This window comes from Siniperca chuatsi, linkage group LG19, assembly GCF_020085105.1.
Source record: "Siniperca chuatsi isolate FFG_IHB_CAS linkage group LG19, ASM2008510v1, whole genome shotgun sequence".
In the NCBI taxonomy this organism is placed as follows: Eukaryota; Metazoa; Chordata; class Actinopteri; order Centrarchiformes; family Sinipercidae; genus Siniperca; species Siniperca chuatsi.
In genome coordinates this window covers 14,808,168-14,826,798 of record NC_058060.1, presented here as the reverse complement: position 1 = coordinate 14,826,798, position 18,631 = coordinate 14,808,168, and the positions used below count along the sequence as shown (strand labels likewise).

At 41.0% G+C, this 18,631-nt stretch overlaps 1 protein-coding gene across 1 annotated transcript in view; it reads left to right on the top strand.

Annotated features, from left to right (window-relative positions):
• lg19h8orf34 (linkage group 19 C8orf34 homolog) overlaps window positions 1-18,631 on the top strand; it is a 58,370-nt gene that overhangs the window by 20,501 nt on the left and 19,238 nt on the right. Inside the window, exons 8-10 of the mRNA XM_044177290.1 lie at window positions 13,716-13,851; window positions 17,906-17,991; window positions 18,122-18,195. Coding sequence (XP_044033225.1) covers window positions 13,716-13,851; window positions 17,906-17,991; window positions 18,122-18,195 — 296 coding nt within the window. The remainder of the gene's footprint in view (window positions 1-13,715; window positions 13,852-17,905; window positions 17,992-18,121; window positions 18,196-18,631) is intronic.

Sequence of the window (18,631 nt, the reverse complement as noted above, 5' to 3'; positions counted from 1 at the left end):
GTTTTTTTCTGATAAAATCAGTCTGTTTTGATATTCAGAAGTAAGTGAGTTTGGCTTTGAGGTAGCATCAGACAAACCAGTAACTTCAAAAGATCAAGAAGATGGGAGAACATTCTTCAGCTAGTGTATGTAGGAAAGACAGTTAACAGAAAAATCTAGATACACTTCAGCATGTTAAAACATACCTACAGGACCTGTATGTGTTTTGTACCTTGTCCTTCAGGAAACATTTAATAGTTGCTTTTTCTTTATTCCACTGGATAAGTGGTCAAATATGTTAGAATTACCACTGCAGATACAATGGAGCTTTGATATTAGAAGATGATAACATATCAAAAGTATTAATGGTAAATATAATTTATCATACATTTTTCTTAGATGCACCACATTGCACATCAACATTAAACATTACAAATGGGAGAAATTTATCATAGAAGAGATTTCCCCACTGACTTGAAAACATTAGGTGTGTTGAGTTGGCATTAGAGCTCCTACTTTTTCTCAGCTGGAAAAACTCTTTTGCTCTTACTGTGCTATTAGTATTGCAATTACTTTCTTTGGCTGCACGCATGTACTCAAATGCACCATGTCCAGACATCTTCTCTTGGAGTCACTTACTGAGTTGTACATTCTGTATTTGAAGAAAAGTAAACAATTAAAGTAAAATTCTTCCTTTTTAATTATTATAGGGGGCAGCTTTAAAGGGAGGAAATTGTTGCATATATGCAGACCTGTAGAGGCGTACTTACTGTATGTAGTGGCTGGATAGCTGGATGAGCAAAGCAGCAGTCAGTATATGTGCTGTACTAAAGAGCACTTTAGTAGTAGCTGTTAAAGGAAACTATGCTTCCTGTTTACATAGTCTGGCCAGATGCTCTCAGCTAGTGAGTCTAGGTATTCACTCTGACAACTGAAGAATCACAGAGTAGCTCCTTTTTATTCACTTTTTGTGTGTGTGTTCACATTCCTCTATGCCGGTGATGCCGTCATGTACTGACTTAAGATGGACGAGTAGGTGACAAAGTGGGTGGAAAGAGTTTCTGATGTGAAGTCTTGTTTTGGTTTTATTCAGTGGAGGGTGTGAGAGCTCGTCGCCCTGTCTGTGCATACACAGGATGTAAGGCCTCATGCCAAGTTGAATTTGTTGCCTCAAATATTTTGTGTGGTACAGCACTCTTTTTGTTTCTCTGTTGCTCGTTCTTTCACTTTGTCTCTGCCGTGCAGAAATCTTTACCTGCAGGGTTGATTGTCTTGAGTAAAGTAGCTTATCCCTGCATCGTATCACTACTGCAAAGGAAGGTCACATATGGAGACCAAGCTATCAAAAAAGGTATGCAGCACATTTTAGAGTTAAAGCATCACTTATAAGATTTATTCAGCTAGTAGCTCTTTTAAAAGAATCCATCAGAATCTGAATGGTTGAAGGCTGTAGCTAATACTGGGAACAGTCAGCTTTTCTACAAATAGAACTTAATGTAAAGTCACTTACTTTCTTCTAGGTTAGCTAACAAATGCCTGACATACAGTATTTCTTTGAGGAATAACAACCCACATCCTAGTCATTTTATTTTTACAACATGGGCCCCAATTATAGTGGTGACACAATCTACGTATGTCTTTGCTCTCTGCTCTGCTCTCACAGCACTGAGGCACTTGTGCTTGTTAACAGGATCTTTTCATCAGGGTCATCCAGACGGTCACGTCTCTTTATTGATGTGTGGCAGAGTGGCCTACAGGTTACACAGACTGGAGCAGCAACAAATGACTGTTCTTATCCTCCTTATCCTTAATTAATTTTTTGTTTAGCTTATAAAATATCAAAATACTATATTATAATTTAGCAAAGCCAAAAATCATGATTGTGATTAACTGGTTTGATTAACTAATTGTTTTCCTCTGACAATTGACAGTTTGAGCACTAACACAGACTATCAAATTAACTCAGATGGCCTGAATTCATCCTCTGTCTTAGCATCTACAAGTTTTAAATTTGTCTCTGCACCAGTGACTCTCAGACACATTTAATACATTTATTGTATTATGATAATTGATTTTATAGTGGGCCCATTTATCTACTACTACTTTTATCAGCGAGTTGATTTTATTCCTGCTGTACATGTGGACCTCAGTTATCTGCTTGAACTGCTCTATATCAAGCTGCTCTTCCATAATAAGTAGAAGGAATCTCATACAAACACTATGTATACAGCAGGTTTTCCTTTTATATTAGCTAAACACAGTGGTGACCCAGATATAGCCATAAATCAGGATGCTGATGGTCTGTGATGGCCCTCCTTAATCATAGCTCTGAATCGCAGGCATATTCCCCTAGTGGCTTTTACACTATGGTCCAGGACAGTAATTCAAAAGAAATAATGCAGCAAGGTCTGATCCTCTGTCAAGGCCTGGTCATGGTGCTCTCCGCAGGGACAGCCGTTACTGTGTTGACTGTCACTCTGAGTGGCCTGCCTCACTACTGTAGAGTTGATTAAAGCGATGGGGTGGTCTGGTGGGCTTGGAGAAATGAATGACCCTCAGGAGGATTTCTAGGCCTCATTTAGAAAAAGGGTTTGGCACAAAGTTTGTGGCTATGACCAAATGCATGCCAAAGATGACTGATGATACTTGGCAGGGATGGTGATCTTGTGATAGTATATTGATCTCTGAAGGAGATATTTAAAGGTTAAAACATATGGCCACTCCTGGAGCTGGTAGGGATTCATTTACTTCCTCAAGGACTCAGGCAGGGTGCTTGCTGTTAGGTTAAACTTGGAAATCAGTGGATTCAAATGTTCTACTCTAAAATTCTATGATATGGCAAAAGCTACATTTACTGTAGCTGCAATTTGTACCTTAGAAAAATCCTCCATAGATAGGATTGTTTTTCTAATTTCAAAATAATCATGTTAATCATGTAACAATGTCATAGATATATATTAGCATTCTTATCTCTTAATTTTGGTTCACCAACAGGCTATATGTTGCATTGCTACATGGGAAGTTATTGCCTCTTATGGCTTCTCATGCAGCAGTACAGTCACTACAGTACCAGAGATTGTTGGAGGCATGTTATCTATTTAAGCATTTGCTTAGAATGACCTCTAATGGCTAAAACGTGGTATTACAGCTACTGTGTGTAAAGTCTGCTTAGAAGCATTGAGCCAGGTCAAAAAGTATTTCAAAACAGTTCACTTATTAGAGTGTCAGATGAGTACATTTGAAAAAGAGAAAAGTATACATAGGCATTGCACACTTCACTAATCTGGCAAGTAAAATCAAGCTTTTGGTTGCAGGTGTCCAGCGCTGTGAGGTATTTATCAGGGTTCCACAAATGACTATCAAACACACTTTTAACTTTACTTTTAGCACACTTTAAACCAAAGACACTCGTATTGACTTTCATATACCCACACATATCTCAACTTCTCAAACATCTCTCTCTTCTCACACACACACACACACACACACACACACACACACACACACACACACACACACACATACAAACACACAGAGACCCACAGTTTTTTCTTTGGTATATTGGCAGTCTTGTACCACACAATGCAGATCATAGACACTCATTCCAAAGGAACATATGTTAACTCCAGATACACATCAGTAGTTTCTCTGTGTAGTTGTTGTATTATCAGTTAAGCAGAGCTTTGTTCATCACACTTGCTAATTGGCTGTGAGCCTCTATGTGCTGATTGAGGGTATACAGAGAAATCCACACTACCCAAATGAGAGCAGTTATATTTGCGAGAAATGAACAGGTCCCATGGTGTGAATGTGATCAGTCATTACGTGGCCAAACCTCTGGAGGACGAGGATAGGAGAGTTCAGAGCCACAGTAAACTCTAAACATATAGCAAAATATCCACTGGGAGGCAGGAAAGGAGCACCAGTTTGTCCTACTGTGCAACAACTACAACTTCTGTGAGTGAATAAAATGTGTAATAAAAGCAGGCTTAGAAGATACAAAGAAAGTTAGCAACTAATCCCCTTTTCCATATTGAGCAGAAGGGTTTTCCAAACTGGGTGTGTTTTGCCAGCACCTGGATAAGGAGCTTATGAGAAAATAATAAGATTCACTTGGAATGGTTTATAGTACTGCTAGCCAAGGTTGTCCAGATTGAATACAATTATGAAAACCAAAGACATGGCTTAAGGTTGATTTGTTTTGTTCAGATTGTTCCAAAAAGGAGAAAATCAGCTTAGAGGCTAAGTCTTATTGATTGTTTAGCTGCTCTCAGGGATGGCACTGTGTTTTCCCAGTTGTTTTCATTAGTTCTGTGCTCAATATTTACCGCAGTCAAAACCATATTGAAAATGAATATGACTCACATGTTCTTGTAAAGCCATGGAAAATGTCAAGATTCTAGCTTTCGCTGGGCGGTGAGACCACAATTTTATACTGATCTGAAATAAGAAACAAGCAGAGTTCAGTGTGTGGGGAGAAACACCCTGTTTTTGGCCTTGCAGTGTTATTTTATGGTAAGTTAATGAGACGAGTTAGCCAGTTCCCCACTGTAAAGTTAGTGTTCTCGTCATCCTTGGTGGAAGTATTCCATTTCGGAGACATTCTCAATATCTACTTTTGTTTGTTCAGTAAGTGTTATTTACATGCCTGTAGGCATTGAAAAACATCATAAACGTTTTTTTAATGCAAATGTGGAGAAATGTGCCATTTTTTTAACAGTACATATAGTATATTGTCCTCTGTAGCAACAAACTTTCTTTAGGTGTGATAGAGAGTCCAATTATAATATGAATGTTAAGCTTTCATCTTTCTCTATTTTTACTCTACTTAACCCCGTCAGGCCTCACAGACATGTTGCTCAGTCAAGAATTGTTCAAACCCCCTGAGCTTTATTTTAAATTCAAGCCTCGATTCCAAAGTTTCCAATGATACTGTCATGGTTTGGGGTTTTTGTCCTGTTATTTTATTTTGTAATATTCTCCCTCCCTTATGTGTCTGGTAGTTTTGCTTCCTGTCTTTGATTGTTTTCATTGGTTTCACCTGTGTCTCGTTGTCTCCCCTACCTGAGTGTATTTAGTCTGGGTTCTTCCTTTGTTCTGTGTCAGATTGTTGTTGTACCATGTGCCCTGTGTTTGAGCCCCCAGTATTGTGTACGCCTTCACATGTTCCTTGTTCCTACCGGTTTGTTTTTGCATGTCTCCTTGTTTTTTTTGGTTCTCATATTGAACTGAATATGACATACTATATATGTCAGGCTGGAAATTTGGATAATATGATACAAAATAGGTCTGCATTTTTCAATTTGATGCAATGGTGCACCAATAAAATGCAGCAATATGGCAATTAAGTTTAATGTTGTGATGTTGCTTAAATGAAAATTGTAACAACCAGATATATCATTTAAAACTTTTTTTCCTCCTCACTTTGAGGCTGCTTATGGGGTAATTGAAGGTTCAAGGGTTAAGAGTCTTGTCTTGGTAGACACTTTCAGACACTACTTTCTATTTAGAGGTCCTGTATCATGCCATTTCACATGCACACTTTCATTGCAGTAGAAAGTAACAAAGCTTCTCTGTGTGAAACATCCATACTTCAGACCTCCCTGCATGAGTCCGTTGACCCACTCTGGTATGATTCCTGAAACAGGAGAGGGGGACATGAGTAGCTTTACCCACTCTTGCTGATTCACAGTGACAGTGAGGCTTTAATGGGGATGAGGACATGATAAAGCTACGTCTGATGTTTGATACACAGAATAAAGCAGGGTCTAGTGGATGAATTACAGTGCCTGTGTGTGGCTCTTTTGTTTGAGGATGTTATATCTTCCTTGATCAAGTGCTGCCTGCAGTATATTACAATGGCAGTTTTTTTTAAAAATGTAAAATAGAGTAGTAGCTTTACTTTCCTTACCACCCTGAAATTTAAGTGAAAAATGTTCTATGCTACTGCATAAAGATCCCTCTGAGGGTGATATCTAATCTACTATTTCGATTTGCCCAGTATTTTGGTTTATGACCAAAAACCTGCAAAACTATCATTTGCCTCAGCTGTACTGTGTTTAGTGCTAATTAGCACTAATTGTTAGCATGCTAAATTAAGATGGCAAACATGGTAAACATTTTGCTTAACATCACGTGTCCATCATGTTAGTGTCCTTGTGCCCATGTACAACACCTTGCCAGCGGCCCCATGCCCAGGGTACACAAATCAAGGGGTCTGGTCATTTCCTGCATTCTGGTGAATTTGTATGCATCAATTTCAAAGTCCTCTGCTACTCTAAGTATTTGTAGGCATTATAAAATAAATCTCATTCACCTTCAGTCCTAGACTTTGGCATATTAATGTCAACCAAGTGGGTTACTGGTTAAATGTCACTCACACGCTCATGTGTGCAGATTGGGCTTCTGCGTTCATTCTAGGTATCATTCTCTTCCGTGAATTCTGATTTTATACTTAATACTCTTTTGGTTTTATTTCTCATGCCGTTACAAGCATGTGAAAATGTAGTGCATTAGAGAAGGGTGTGCATGAAAATACGGGACAAATTGCGTATTGATTCAGTAATGGATGCTCCCATATTATACGGGACGGGTGGCAACTCTAACAGTAACTAGTACAACTGTAAAATAAATGTAGTGGAGCAAAAACCAATATTTTTAGTAGTAGAGGTATAAAGTAGCATAATGCTCAAGTGTAGTACAAGTACCATAATTTAGTAAATGCTTACTGTTACTTTCCACTGTTATATATTCTATATATTCACTATAATTCCTTTTGATGTGATAATGTAACTTGCTGTACATGTGTCCCTGCATGTGAAGGACTGCTTGCAGTGCTAACATGGTTAAGAGCTGTGTCTTTGTCCTCTGCCTTAGGCCAACATTGAGATTCCCCGAGTTAGCAGACAAGGCACGCACTTCCTGACGTCAGCAGCCCCCCACCCCCCCCACCCCCCTATACACACTCCCATTGCCCCCTTCATCCTTGCCCAAACAACCAAAGACACAACAGTTTCCCTGGAAACAATGTAAACCAACAACAACACAGTATCAAGAGGAGGAGGTGGATGAGAACATGTCAGTGAGTTGCCTCAGCATTAAATATTTCACTTGAAATACAAGCTTGAAAGGGCTGGGTTCACCTCTGAAGGTTTTGCAGGCCTGATCGTGAAAAGAATGTCCCCAGTAAAAGCCTAACTGCGCCCAATTTGACGCCTGTAAAAGTCTCCACAGTGCAGATGGATACGCTAAGCGAGAGGCAAATGGCTGTGGTATTAGGGTGGTATTACTGGAAGTAATTATCAATAGGCAAGTAGAGTACTGTGATCATACCATAAATCTAGCAGTGGTCATTACGCTGAGCATGACCTAATGCCAGCGTACAGTATGTATCTCCGTTGTGCGTAAGCGCCTTACAGTAGATGAGCCGAGCAGATTATTTGAATGGAAAGGAGCTGAACGGACACAGTGATTGTGCATTGTGGCTACTGTAGCCAGACAGAAGCAAAAGATGACAGGCACACAAAGATTAGGGACTTGTGTGAAAAGAAGCATTGTGTTGTTATAGGTTAATCGGCTAAAGACCCCCAACAGTGCTGTGTGCAGCTTTGTGTACAAGAGTAAAAAGTTACATCACTGTTCTCTGGCTTCTGTCCGCTGCAAGATTAAGATTTAAGAGACAAATAGACAGAGTTATAGACTTGATGTCATTATGCAGTAGTAGTGTGTGTGTGTGTGTGTGTGTGTGTGTGTGTGTGTGTGTGTATGTGTGAGAGAGTGTGAATACAAATGTCAAGCTGCACCTCTGTCTGTGTGAAGTGATGTGTGGGCTGCTGTATCTATGTGTTTATCACAAACAAGGGAAACAAAGATCTCCAAAAGAAATATAGACATTCAAAGACAAAGGAGAGAATCACTCGTACTACATCAACGCATTATCCCATAACTCATGTTAATTTATGTTTGTTTTATTAAACTTGCTCTTCTATCATCAACAGACTCTCTAGACTCTTCTTGTACAGGCACGTTCCTGTTTGATGGATTACTTAATTCTTTTATAAGTGATTAAAATCATCATTCTGAACTGTAGATGGCAGCCTTGATCCTGGCAGATAGGTGTCTTGATATATTTACTGTGTAATATTTTTTTTTATAAATTAATAAAAAAAATCTTAAAGCTCAAAGTATAATTGATTTTGAAATTTCCAACATACAAGACCGCTCAAGTCACGTTTCCAACTACAATGACTGGCATTGTAATGCATCAGGCTCTGCTGTGTCTACGGTGACGTCCTAATCTCTGCAATATTTGCGGTTAGAAAGCGAGTTAAAAGGAGTTTTGCACCAAGGTCTGCGATAAGACTTTCCACAGGCCTCAGAGCTGTGATGTTACCCTGCTCATGTGTGTCCCCATCTGATTCTGATCAGGGTTTTTACTGCTGCACTCAGAGTTGTGGGGGCTTGGAGCCTAACAGACATATTTTTAGGCCAGGAGGGGAGGAGGGTGCAATTGAAAGCCGAGACATAATTATGAAATGTAAGTTGGAATATTGTTTTTATTACAAAGCCAAACAAATGCGTCTCTGCCGCGACTCACATCAAAGATGTCTGTGTGACGACTAACCGCCGAGTGGCGGCTTTGTGCTCGAGGCTTAATGAAAAACAAATGCTGGTTGTATGTGTGAGGGCAACAAAAGTGTGAGGTCTGTAAGTGTCACTGTATGTGTCGGGTTGAGTATGTGCTGCCTTTTTATCTATATCTAGTATGTTGCTCACACATGTGGGTCTCTGTGTGTGAGTGAGTGCAGCTCTTGACTGCACACCGCGAGGAGCAAGGCATCCATCACTTGCAGACTATTAATTAGAGCCCAGTGTTATGTGGTGGGACGTCGTCACTGCTCATGAAAGAATGGAAAATTCAATTATTTCACTTAGAGACATGAGACAATAACTCACAGTACTTGATGAAATGCCTTGGATTTGGTGCGGAAGATGAACTGTGTGCGTGCGTGTCTCCCCACTGCACATGTGGGTATTGCGTTAGATGATTCCACCGCATACATCATCCGAGAAAGTGTATATTACTTGTGAAGTCGAATGCGCTAATTATGACTTCAGCTCTGTTTTTAGCCATATGAAGAACAGCAAAGAGTCTGTCAGTCCGTCGCTATCTAAACAACATTAAATTACATGGAAACTTGGAAAGAGAAGCTCACAAACACTATCTGTGCGCTCTGCTCTGCTCCTTTATGGCTTTACTGTGAGTGAGTGATTGCGGCACGGAATTCCTCATTACTCAGGCCTTTTGTTGGGATTGCATCGCTCAAATAGTTTCCATTTCCCCCCACACCTACCCCAGTTCAGGCACATTTTATTTATCTGCCATGTCTCATCGTTAGACTAGGGGAGCATGCATGGCTGCCCCGGTGCCCAGGGAGTGGAAATATGACGGGCTGACAAACGGGCGAGTGTGGACAGACGTTTTGTTGTGTCTAGACAGAGGCCTTGGAGGCTATCATGGTCTCAGGGTAAACTGGTCTCACAGGGGAGACACACTGTAAACTTAACATGGTGGTATTTTGTAGGAGGCATGCTGGGCTCTATTGTGAACATGGAGAGTATGTACTTGGACCTGGAGAAGAAAAAAATACTTCCACACAATAAATCTTCAATGCGAGCATTGATTTGGGAATTCGCACATGAAAAGACAGCCACTTGTCTTGGTTATATAATGTATAATAGTTAATTCAACATAATTTCAATAACTACATTTATAGTGTAGTTAGGATCTACTACACATTGAAATATAGTCAATTAAATAGTGCACTCTGATCTGAAATATCTGTTTCTGTGTGTTTGAGACCACATAAATCTCATTGTCTTGCCTAATAAGAAACTATTTCTGCAGTCATATTCAGACCTCTAGTCATCAGGATACAGTGTCAGCATATGCGTCAGAATACTTGTGTGCATGTAAAAGCGGTCATTTACAATGCTAACACCCAAACCCCAACCCGTGAGACACACATTCATCACTTTAGCACTCCATACACAGGCCCTCAGTGTGGTGTCAACACAGAAATCTGTCACCTCTCCCTCCCCAGAGTTGGATTCAGCCTTGTGGGCTGACATGGCTGGGACTCAGACTGCTGCACAGATGAAGCCCACTCTTAAAGCCTTAGAGAGACAAGAAGTTTTAAACCTACAAAAAAAAGGCAATTACAACATTTATCCAGGCAAAGTTGCCTTCCTTCCATGTCTTGGTTCAGAGTCATACAGTTCATACACACTTCCTTACCTGCAAGCTACCCAGTACCCTACTGCATGGACAGTGAGCAGCAACAGTACACAGGGGTAGTGGGGGCTAAGTGCACTTTTACAGTAGTAGTAGTAGTAAACCTTTTCTATTAACTGATCTGTATCCAAAAACAAGCATACACAAACCAGTTAGGCTGACAAGGAGTTACTCTTCCCTTTCTGTTTGCATCTGTGAATGTTGATATTATCAGGAAATGTTGTCTCTCTTGTCTCATCTGGCCAAAAGGAGGAACTGTTGCAAATGTAGAACACATTGCTATAACACAATGGTGTGACTCTTTAATAAGTGTTTCAACTTCTGCTACATTTCATTCAGGCGCAGTCTAATCTGTTTTCTGTGTGGGATGCACTCCAGACAAAAGCCTTTGTTTACCACTGTGACCTTTTTGAGATTAGCTTTCTCTTCCTTCAGACACACAGGTCTTGCTCTCCATCATTGTGTCATTTTATCTTGAGCTGAACGAAACAAGTCTAATAGACAAAATGGGAGTGGAGGTGACAAGCAGCTGTGTACACTGAGGTCATGTTCTCTTTCAGGGTCGGAGCCGGTTGCTGTTATTCTTTTGGTAGTTCATGAAAGCTGCAGCCTCGCAAGTGAATGTTTCCAAGTGTCAAGTAATGATTTGTATCACAGGCTATGACCCAAAGAAAATCTGGCATGCCACATTAGTCAAAAGAAGGGAAAATGGTTAGAAGGGGAAGTGGGAATAGACGAGGAGAGAGAGAAAAGAGGAAAAGGTGAAGGCCCAAACTTGAGCAGTTCCCACGACCAGTAAATTGCCCAAATTGCTGGTGGCTCTCTCTGTCCCCACCCCCTCCAATGCATACTGTGATGAATGGGACATTTAATATTGCCCTGCTTAAGGGTATTACTGGAATGTATCTGTCCTCCTCAAAACACTAAGCCTGGACACAATGTGAGTGGCATGATGAGGCATATTGCTTTAGATCCTTTGGCAAAGGTTTTGGTGTTAAAGATTGTAATATAGTCAAAACTAGTTATAACGATAACATTTGTCAGTTTGTTGGTGTTACGACTGATTAAATTAATTGAAAATGGTCAATGGCTCATACTCAGGCACATAATGCAGAACTTATGATTGCAAAAGTTTTCATTTCAAAGACATGAAATATATTTATTTTTTAACAGCTTTACTCTTTTAGGAGTTAATGTATTATTTATTTACTTATTGGTCAGAGGTTGCTCTCTACATGTGAATCAATCTGCATATTAACAGGGTTTTTTGACATCCACCCCTCACTACCTTTTTATTTTTTATATATATTGAAGATATTTATTTATGTACTCATTGTGTTCTTATCTGTTAACAAGAAACTTCTACAGGCATGCCAGCAGCACTGAGACTGTACCTAGGGACAGCAGTGCTTTGAACTGAATGCTAACGTTAGCATGCTGATTTGTAGCAGGTTTGATGTTTACCATGTTCACCATCTTAGTGTTGCCAGTTAGCATGCTAACATTTGCTAAATAGCACTAAATGTACCAAATGTCATGGCGATACATCCAATAGTTGTCGAGACATTTCAGTCTGGATCAATGTGGTGGACCGTCCAGTGAGCAAAACACAGTAGCAATAGTGTTTAAAACCTGTAAGAAAATCCAGACTGTGCATTCATCTATTCTTATTGTTTTTGCTTGTGGTTTGTGAAAAAGCTAAACTAAGAATCAACTAACACAAGACTTCTGTTTAGCGTATCGGGTCAGGATAGAGCCATAGATTAGTGCATTAGATTGAAGCACTGTGTTTAGGTGTCTCGTCAGAATGATTTCCTGACACCCAAAGGAGGGAGGTGAGATTTTCTGGCTGTGCGCTACGCTGATGGATGGAGGGAGAGAGTTCTCATGAGCAAGTGTCACCTAATCTCATCCAGGTGATTAGTCATGCATTCTCCTCTTTCAAGGTGTGAGGCACCCCCCCCCCTTCCCAAACCAGGGGCCAGGTAATGTGATCTCTAAGTGAAAAGTATCAAAGTTGGTTTCAAATGACTCGACACACAGAGACAGGCATGAACTGCACTGCACTGTATGTACAATAGCAGAAACAATGGCAGCGAGAGGTGAAAATATACTATGTCCTGAAGGTGACCCCTTTCATTGGCAAAGCTCCTAAATTCTTCTGGTCTGAAGAATGGGACAAATATTGTTATGGTGACCAGTCAAAATGTTCTGTGTGATTCAACATGTGTTTAAAAAGCTTGACCAGCACACTTAACTGAGTAAGAGTCCAGACACCCACTCACTATTCATTCTCATAACACGGAAAGTCCTGCAATATGTTATCTCCCGAGGATGCACTCAAAGCCAAAATGGTCTGGCTCGTTCAGACTTTCCCCTTTGATCCTCTGTTATATTTAACGAACCATTACAATTCTCCGCTTTGCTAGAGAAAACATTGACTTCATATTATTCTACTTCACTGCTGTTCTTTCATAAATCTTGTTGTTGGCGTGATTTATGCTTTCTTTCCCTATCATGCTAGTACAGTGTCTATTAAAGAAACGTGTGTCGCATTCTGAGTCTTGAAAATTTTGCACTCAGATGTGATAGCTGATGATCCTGTTTAGTCTTGTATCACACCCAAACTTCAAACTTTCAATTGGTCCATGTGGATTCCATGTCATCTCACAGGGAACAGCTGTTGAGATAAAGCAGATATGTTAGAAAAGAGAGGGAGGCACACAAAAAGAGAGGTTATTTAACATAAACATGGAAAAAAAACACTGTGTTTGTGTGTTCACATATAACTGTTGTGGCTGCAGAGAAAACAGACAAAGAGGTTAGGATGAACAATATTGGCGTGTCTGATACATATGGACTTCTTTAGAGAGTCAGAGGGAAGAGGGTCTGTGTGTGTGTGTGTGTGTGTGTGTGTGTGTGTGTGTGTGTGCTCTCGAGGACACAGGGAGAGATCAGACGAAACCCAACTTTTCAGCTCTCCATCTCCCTCTTACCGCTCATTTCTCCTCGCCGACTTCATTGTTCTTTGTCCCCTTCGCCTTCAGCTTGTTAATGTACCCTTCCTGTTTCTGTGCTGTCATGATGTGGCGCTGTCATCGACTCTTCCACATCACTCCCCATAACAAAGAGTTTTGTGTTGATGATGCTGATAACTATTTTTTGTTTCCTCTGAATGTGTATGTTTTTGTCAATGTATGTGTGTGCAGTGCGTGTGAGTGAGCACAGCAGCAGGGCTGGGCTGAGAATGTTTGTTTATTGGGATGTGCTTGTTTGCTCCTTTGGCTCTAAGCAGACTGTCATCACTGGGCATCATATTGACAAGGGAGAGACCAAAGCATGATTAATGACTGTCCTTTCTCCTTGTTGTTTTCTCCCCCTTTTCCTTGGTTTCCTTCTCCTTCCTCTGTCTCTCTGTCTCTTTGGCTCCCTCCCCCCTCAGAGGACCTGGATGACCTGCGTATGGAGGGTGTGATGGGCTTGGCTCCATCCGGCAGTAAGTTCAGCCAGGGACGCAGCTCCTATCATCCTGAACCGCAGGCCAAAGTTACACTCAACATCTGCTCTAGGTGTGCCAGGTAAATGTTTCCACCTTCTCTTATCTGGTGCCTTGAAGAGAGAGTGTTAGAGAGAGCATAAGTCTGTAGAGTCAGTCTGTTCTTACGGGGATTTAAAGGAATAGTTGCTGGGAGTTAGATGAGTAGATCGACACCACTCTCTGGCTAAGCTAAGCTAACCAGGCTGCTGGCTGTAGCTTGATATTTACCGGACAGACATGAGAGTGGTATTGATCTTCTTATCTAACTCTCGGCAAGAAAGCACATAAGTGCATTTCCCAAAATGTCAAACTATTGCTCTAAGGCTTTTAAATGAAATGAATTCAAAGAAGTTTTAGCTACAGTAAAGCTGTGTCTATTACTAAAATTGATTATTTTCTTTCCATCATCCAAACTTGTTCTTATCCTGAGTTATGACTCCTCTTTGTTTCCACTCCCCCACCCACTCTCTCTGCATCTGTATCAGAGGTAGCATACCTCAGCATTCAGAACAGAGAATAATATCATATCGGAAGTGCATTCCGGTGTGGCTTGTTTTCACAAATCAGCCCAAGCACTGATAATCGTCTCCATTATCACCCTCTCTCTCTTTATCACTGTTTTTCTCTTCTGACACATTTCCTGTTCCCCCTGATCCTCAGTCTAGAGCTCAAATTGTGGGTGTTGGGTGTGATACCATAGGCAGGTGTGGGCAGGACTCTTCCTTGATGCCAGTCAAAGATAAATGGGTATCTGTTCGATGAGACGCCAGGCACACATATGCCTGCACGGCCTCCTCTGTTTGGGGTTTGGAATTTATTTGTTTCCTACTCTTCTTTCATTCACGCTGCTTATCAGTTTCGCTCCACGCACAGGCTGCGGGATGTTGTCAGATGTTCTGCAGGTATCTGTGGCTTCTTTGTTGGCAGATTATCGACTGGATGGTTTTAGGCAAATAGTTTATACCTTTGGCTTATCATTGAGTCCCCGGGTCGGCTCAGCGGCAGAGCAAAGCAGCATCTGTATCTGGAGTCGTTTTTTGGCTCATGCGCCGGTTTTCTTCGAGACTGAAATGTCAGACATCTGTTCTCCTTCTCCGTCTTTCTCTCTCCTTCTGGTTCAGTCCATATTCTTGCTTCGTCCTCTATAACCTTACCACAAAATCCTTCCCAAGTTTTATTGGCAACAAAGTCGTGGTCGTTCATAGTCATTTTTGGTGAGTGTAAGGGTCATAAACAGATCACTAAGCTGGAAAAGTGTTGCACGCATGGTATGCCTTTTGTGCTTTTCTGGAGACGCTTAATTCCGAAAATCAGGAGTTGTGCAGGAGTTCATGCATGCACACACAGATATTCATGAATCCACGCATGAAACATGTGCATGCATGTCCTTTCACGCATATACACAGAATGCCTCTGTGAACAGAAGATAGTGGAGGCAGAGGCTTTATGCTTTGTGCGTTAGCACTCTGTCTTGATGGTATTACCAGAAACACCTTTCAAACATGGCTCAATATGGGGCCAACCTTTTAAACTGACTCCTCAGAACACTAACATGTGGCACAGTTAGTACCCTTGTGTTTCACACCTGCAGACACTACTACAGATGTGACTTGCACTCAGGCTAAAGTTTTAAAGTTATTTTTTTTTACAGTTAGTTTAGTATAAAATCAAGGCCTGAGATGATTGGGTGGATTCTTTCTTATGTTATCTCTCAAAGATAGTAGAGGATACCTTGGCCCTGTATGATCAGTGAACACTGACCCAAGTTGGACAAGCATTCCTCACATACCCATCGCCCCTCAGGAAAACACAGTAGAATTCAGCTCCTTCTTTTCTGCATGTGAGCACTTATGGGTCAGTGCGGTCCAGCATTCTGCACATTACACTTTTGTTCAAAAGCATGTACAGCTGTATTTGCTCCCTCTAGTTATCTAGGCAGTCAAACGAGACTGAGCCACTTGGCTTTACCATGTACCACCCAAAGCCAAGGAGAGGTAACGCTTACTTTCACACCCACAGTGTGAAGGCGACAACTCGGTTCCTCCCCAGCGAACATTTATTAATTTCCAGCAGCGCTCCTGTGTGTTGCTGCATTTAAGATCCACCTGTAATGTTACAGGCCAAGTACATAAGCTGTAAATGAATTACTGTAGACTCTACACAATAACATCATACAAACAAAAATTATTTTAAGAAAACACTTAAAGGAAGAAAATACTATATTTGCCAGTTTTTAGACTCCAGGATTCGGGCCAGTTTACTTTCAATTCAGCTAATTTGTGAAGTCTTTAAAATCAGAAAACATTTGTTTTAAAAAGATTTCATAGTGTATTATTTGAGATATTATGTATATTACTGTCCATTGTAATATGTCTATATTATCTTTATTGCATAGAGTTTAAATGTATTATAAGTAAGCCTTGCATGGTAGTATCACTTTTCTTTTTGAACTGGCTGACCTCAAACTATAACTTTTCCCAGCCTTCAGACACCTTCCTCGGCCATTGTCCTTTTCCTTTCCTTCTGTCCTGACACTGTCCACACCACCAAACAGTCCCATCAGCCTGTGTGGCTCCTAACCAGCAGTGGCAGGTCTGGAAATACGCTGCTTCCTCTGGCTCTCTACTGGTTGGTTGAAGTGTAAAGTGCCGTGTGGCCTGTGTGTTGTGGGCATGTCTCTGTCTCTCGGGCTATAGCTGTGGTCACACCAACATTTCATCCACCTACTTCATGCACCCGATCAGTTCTTTTAATGGCTATGTCCTCCTGCCACAACCCTCCTGTGTGCAAACGCATCCCAGATCTTGGGCACAGTCTCGAGGAGTTGGCAGTCCAAGGCCCAAGGAAATGGATAGATCTCCACAAACCTCTTTTGGGCTTGTAGTTCTCATTAAATGAATTGCTTTCATATCAGGAATGTACTGAGGGAATGGTAGTCAGGACTTGCGGCTATGAGCAGCTTTTGTTCAGAGAATGGGAAGGCCTTGTGATAGTCATCTTGGGTACTTTTTAATGGTCTTATAAAGACCATTAAAGAGAGCAAGAGACAAAGAGAAGGATGTATAAAGAAGGAAAGAAATAGAACACACTTTAAAAAGCAGCGTTCTGCTTTTACCCTCATGGTAGAGGTAGAAACCAAGAGGCCCTGCGGCTGTGACGGAATGCAGCTGCGCCATAAAAGCGTATGGATTGCTTTCCTTTGTCTCCAGCTAATGGTTGCGCCGATGACATGGAAATAGCATGCAGTGAAAGCATTTGGAGCTAAAGTAGTGTGTAATTACAGTTAAAATGTGGTATGATTTACAGTCGTTTAAAACTATGCTTTAGAAAAATAAATGCTCTTTAATTCCGTACTGATGTTAGAATGTGCGAATTAGTTTGCAGAAGAGTATAAATACAGTGAAAAGCCACATGTAACATGTTTATCTTCCCACTGAAAAGGCATTTCAATCGCTATTTGTCTTTCACCCACAGTACACTTTCCTATCTCAGGGAAACTGAAATCTTTTAGTACCTTAAGGAGACAGCCAAATCTCTCAGACCCGCTTCCATTTCAGTCCAAACAGATATCTTTGGAAAAAAAGCCATAGGGGCTTGGAACGCATTATGATAACGAACAGTAACCGAATGCTTTAAAGGGAAACAGAATCTGTGTGCCAGTTTTGCTATTTCAGTAAGCAGAGTGAAGTTGCATCTAAAACAAGTGAGCTGTGTACAATTTTATCCATGCACAATATGTCTGTGAATTACTGTGTTTTCATGTCAACATACTAAGGACTTTTTCAGATTTATTTTCAGCGGGATGAGAAGCTGCAATGAAGAGATTTGTGGCCCAAAACGGACCCCCGTGTTCTTCTTTCTTTTCTTGGTCCCATCGCAGATTTCGCAGAAGAAGATCATAAACTCACTAAACACTTCCTCTTTGTCTCATCACCTCAGACTGATAGACTTGCTTGTCTTCTTGTTATCTGGCATTACATTTCCAAAGATGCATTGTAGGATTGTGGCTGAAAAATGCTGATGTCAGAGATTATTTAAACGCACTCGACCGCAATTGTTTACAGTAGTGTATATGTGTTACGTGTTGTCTCTAGGTTGCAGGGGGACAGTCTATCAGACACCAGATCTGAAGAGGAGCACAGGCCTCACATATCTGAACAAGCTGTACCTGACATCTCCTGTAAGTTGCACAACACAGCTCAAATTCAAAGTTGTTGTTTTGTTTTTTTTTACCTCCTTTTACATTCTTGTGGTCTCACGCTCGGCTCTGTCCTTCTTATTTCCTGTTTTGTGTGTGTTGTCTGGAGCAGCTCCATTGCCCGGGGTGGACACAATGGCGGGACGTTTGCAGGAATGCGAGGCCCTGTCTCAAGTGTCAGCCTCTGTAAGTGTCCTATCTGCATCCATCATCAAACAATTAAGATCACTTTACAGCCATCAATTACCATGTCGCCCTCTATTGTCCGAGAGTGAGCCAAAACCACCTCAAGCCTCTTGTTAAAAGGACAAGACCCAAGCAAAACTGATCCATCTTTGGGCATTTCAGCTTACACAACAGTTGATAGTGCTGCAAGTGATACCCCAATTAGAAATCTCCCTATATCACTTTGCTTGCCTCTCAGGGCACTTGTGTGCGATCTCAAAGTTATAAATGAAAAGAATATCTTGTGACACAATGACAATTGAGGCTGATTTAGAAGTTTTATACAATAGACCTAAATATTTATGGGTTATAGGAGTACACACAGTTTTGTTCAATAGGAGCATTATGTGATAACCTCACATGTTTCGGGGGAAGAAATCTATAGAGGCGTAATGTG